The sequence below is a fragment of the Myotis brandtii genome, unplaced genomic scaffold, assembly GCF_000412655.1.
Source record: "Myotis brandtii unplaced genomic scaffold, ASM41265v1 scaffold470, whole genome shotgun sequence".
Classification (NCBI taxonomy): domain Eukaryota; kingdom Metazoa; phylum Chordata; class Mammalia; order Chiroptera; family Vespertilionidae; genus Myotis; species Myotis brandtii.
The window spans coordinates 45,313-49,931 of NW_005367953.1; the positions used below are offsets into that span (position 1 = coordinate 45,313).

At 45.8% G+C, this 4,619-nt stretch overlaps 1 protein-coding gene across 1 annotated transcript in view; it reads right to left on the bottom strand.

Moving 5' to 3' along the window:
- Positions 1-4,619, bottom strand: part of LOC102263738 (cytochrome P450 3A12) — a 44,010-nt gene that overhangs the window by 32,202 nt on the left and 7,189 nt on the right. The window contains exon 4 of the mRNA XM_014547328.1: positions 1,630-1,729. Coding sequence (XP_014402814.1) covers positions 1,630-1,729 — 100 coding nt within the window. The remainder of the gene's footprint in view (positions 1-1,629; positions 1,730-4,619) is intronic.

Consider the following 4,619-nt stretch of genomic DNA (forward strand, 5'->3'; position numbering starts at 1 on the left):
CACATAAAGAGCTTCACAGACAAGAAAAAGCTAAAGGAGTTCATCACCACCAAACCAATATTATATGAAATGCTAAAGGGTATTCTTTTAGAAGAGGAAGAAGAAGAAAAAGGTAAAGATAAAAAATATGAACAACAAAGTGACAACAAATACATATCTATCAAAAATTGAATCTAAAAGTCAAATGAATAAAAAATCTGATGAACAGAATAAACTGGTGGATGGAATAGAATCAGGGGCATGGAAATGGAATAGACTGATAGTTCTCAGAGGGAAAGGGGTGTGGGGGCTGCGAGAAGAGATTAGACAAAGATCTTATATGCATGTATGCATTACCTATGGATACAGACAATAGGGTGGCGAGGGCCTAGGCTGGGGTGGGAACTGGGTGGAGGGGAGCTATGGGGGCGAGGGAAGAGGGACATCTGTAATAATCTCAACAATATTTTTTTAAAAGAATATCAAAAAAAGATAAGCTACACACTATGACTATAAAAGAATAGTAAGAGGGAGCCTTATGGAGATGGAACAGTTCTGTATATTCATTTATGGCAGTAGTTACACAAATCTACACACATGATAAATTTTATAAGAAATGCACAAATGAGTGCACATAAAAATTATGAAATCAGAATAACCTCTATAGATATAGTACTGATGTCAATTTCCTGCTTTGATATTGTACTATAGTTATATGGGATACTAGAGGCCCGGTGCATGAAAATTTGTGCATGCAGGGGGATCCCTCAGCCAGCCTGTGCCCTCTTGCAGTCTGGGAGCCCTCAGGAGATGTCTGACTGGGCAGGCCAATCAGGGGACGGCACAGCCAGTGAGTGGCTGGCCCCGTCCCCCATTGCCTTGCTGCTGCCACTGCTGGTGGACTCCCTCTACAGTAGGCAACTGGGCAGGCTGATCAGGGGATGGCACTGGCTGGCAAGCCGCCCCCCCACCACTGTCTCCTCCTTCTGCCCGCTGGCACACACCTTAGCTGGCCTGGTGCCGCCTGCTCGCCAGCCCCGCCCCCTGCTGACTGGTCATTTCACTGTTCAGTTGATTTGCATATTATGCTTTTATTATATAGGACTAGAGGCCCAGTGCATGAAATTCATGCACAGGGGGGGAGGGGCAGTCCCTCAGCCCGGCCTGCACCCTCGGACATCCCTCTCACAATCCGGGACTGCTGTCTCCTAACCATCCACCTGCCTGCCTGCCTGATTGCCCCTAACCCCTCTGCCTGCCTGCCTTATCGCTACTAACAACCCTCCCCTGCTGGCCTGATCGCCCCTAACTGCCCTCCCCTGCCGGCATGACTGCCTCTAACTGCTCCCCCCTGCCAACCTGATTGCCCCTAACTGCTCCCCCCTGCCAGCCTGATCGCCCCTAACTGCCTCTGCCTTGGCCCCTGCCACCATGGTTTTGTCCGGAAGGAAGGCAGGATGACCAGAAGATGTCTGGTTGACCTGGTCTAATTAACATATCACCCTTTTATTAGTATAGATTACTATTGGGGGAAATAGTGAAAAGGGGATATTCCTGCATTTTTTATAACTTCCTGTTAATTTATTATTATTTCAATATGAAACTTTATAAATAAATAACAATTTAATTTTTAAAAGAATGGATACCTACCCGCCGATTTGTGAAGACAGAATAACATTCTTTTACTAGGACTGTTTTGATCACTTCTAGATCAGTGATTGCCAACACAGGCTGCCGACCATCATAGAACCTATGTCAGGAAAAACAGAGCTGATTAAATTGAACAAGACAGTTTCTGCAGCTGGAGCCACAACTGGAAGTCTAGACTTCCATTCTAATGCTACATCATTCACATTCCTAGAGATCATTGTTAGAAATAACATTAGAACATTTAAATCCAGGTGGTGTGTTCATGGGAATTTCTTATATCATTCTTTAAATTTTTTGTATATTTAAAATATTTCATTATCAAAAAGGAAATTAGTAAATAGATGAAGGCAGATAAATTACCTGGCAACAGAAAAAAATATGTAGAGCCCACCTATTCAGTTACTTAAAAATATACTTTGGAAGTTATATAAAAACTAGGGGCCCAGTGCACGAATTCGTGCACCTATAAAGGAACCATGGGCTGCAAGGCTGTGGTGGGCACAGGGGCGGGACTCGGCCCATCCTCCATGCCCCTGCCCAGCCCCTCCTACTGTGGCCCCAGTCCCGTCTGCTGGCAGCCCTGCTCCCACGCACTGAAGGCGCCGACCCCGCTAGCACCCACTGATGGCGTGGAGCAATTAGGGCCAGCACCAGCAGCGGGGGCAAGTGGGGCTGTGCCGTCAGCGGGTTCGAGTGGCAGCTGCTGCCTCAATCACCCCTCGGGAGCAGGGGGAGGTAAAGAAGCCCTCAGGGATGATCAGGGCCCACAGCTGCTGCTCACACCTGCTGACAGCACCGAGCAATTGGGACTGGTGCCAGGCACTGGCAGCAGGTGCGAGCAGGGCCATCGCCGGCAGCAGGTGCCCCTCAGGAGCAGGGGGAGGTGGAGAAGCCCTCAGGGGCGATCGGGGCTGGAAGCCACTGCTCACACCTGCTGATGGCACGAACAATTGAGGCCGGCTCTGACACCAGTAGCAGGTGCAAGTGCCTGGTGGGACCATGGTGCATGGGAGCAAAGAATTTTCAGTAACCACCAGAGGCTCGCCCCAATGACAGCGACCAGCGCCCCACCTTGGTCTGGCGCCCCCCCGCTCACCTGCTCCACCATCCACCACGGTTGATGCCCACATGTTCTGCGTGTGCCCCCTGGTGGTCAGCGCATATCATAGCAACCAGTTGTTCACTTGTTCAGCCGTTCAGTCTATTTGCATATTAGGGTTAGAGGCCCAGTGCACAAATTCATGCATGGGTGGGGTCCCTCGGTCTAGCCGGCAATTGGGGCCGATCGGGGCCGTCTCACCCAATCCCAATCAGGGCCGATCGGGGCCGGCCGGCCAGGGGGAGGGACCACGGGAGGTTGGCTGTGGGAGCACACTGACCACTAGGGGGTAGCTCCTACATTAAGCGTTGCCCCTTGGTGGTCAGTGTGCGTCATAGCGACCAGTCAACCAGTCATTCGGTCAACCAGACATAATGGTCTCTTAGGCTTTTATAATGTAGAGATAGATATAAAAATGCATATGACATACTATTAGATGAAAAGTGTAGACATAGCCCTAGATGGTTTGGCTCAGTGGATAGAGCATCAGCCCATGGACTGAGCAGTCCTGAGTTCATTTCTGCCCAGTGGCACATACCTAAGTTGCAGGCTCAATCCCCGGCCCTAGTCAGGGTGCATGCAGAAGGCAACCAATTGATGTGTCTCTCTCACATCGATGTTTCCCCCTTTCTGGCTCTCTCCCTCCCTTCCAATCTCTAAAAATCAATGGAAAAATTCCTCAGAAAAAGAAAAGTGTAAATGTACTGATAACTAATATGTAAAAATGTGTTCCCAAATAATAATGACTTGGAATGCGCAAAAAGATATAGTAGAAATATGCAGAAGGCATCCAATTGATGTGTCTCTCTCACATCGATGTTTCCCCCTTTCTGGCTCTCTTCCTCCCTTCCAATCTCTAAAAATCAATGGAAAAATTCCTCAGAAAAAGAAAAGTGTAAATGTACTGATAACTAATATGTAAAAATGTGTTCCCAAATAATAATGACTTGGAATGCGCAAAAAGATATAGTAGAAATATGAATAATTTCTTTGCCCTATATTCTAAAATTTGTTTACAATTGCTTAAAGGAAATAGTTTAACTATTAAAGAGAAGTCCTTGGTAGAATCAAATTTAGAAATATTTAAAACAAAGGACAAAAAATAAATAAATAAATAAATAAAAGGACAAAGAGAATAAAAAAATACAAAAGAGCATGTACAATTTAGTTAAAAGTATTTTCTTTCCATTACTTATATTTATTGTATATGTGGGTCCTAAGTGGGCCTCGGGCCCCATGTAGGAGACATCAGCCAGCAGCAGGGCAAGCCACTTTCAACACACACACCACACAAAACTGACTCTTTCTGGGATATGTCCCAATCTGGCCATCTGCTGACTGGTTTACTATAAGTTGAATTACATGAGGTTTACTATAAGTTTAGTAACACTGTCCTCTAGCATTTTATTTTTTACTATAAATCATTTTCATTAACTAGAATATAATGGGAGGTTTTCCACAAGTCTTATCTATTCTTTCTTTGACTCCTCAGAGGACTTTCAAACCGTTTTGTGATCCATATAAAAATGAATGAGGACCACTGCACTTAATGCTGCCCTTTTCCAAAAAATCTTCTGAAGCTCAGAAGGTGTAAGTGGGTGTCAAGTACATTTAGTGTTGAAGCAGTGATATAAGTAATTGCGGTGGCACTTAGATTGGTCAGATTGACTGACTATATTTCTTGGATGATTCCCTTCTCCCCATCATGTTTTTCAAAAACACCTGGGTGGAGAGACACAAGGTTTTGGGTAACCCTCTACATTTATGACCTCACACGAGCCTTAGAGTTTGTTACAATACAGGCAACATTCAGATTCTTGGGCCCCAGCCCTGACACTACGGATTTGGTATTGCTGGGCCCTAAGTGTGTATGTTTAACACACTCTCCAAG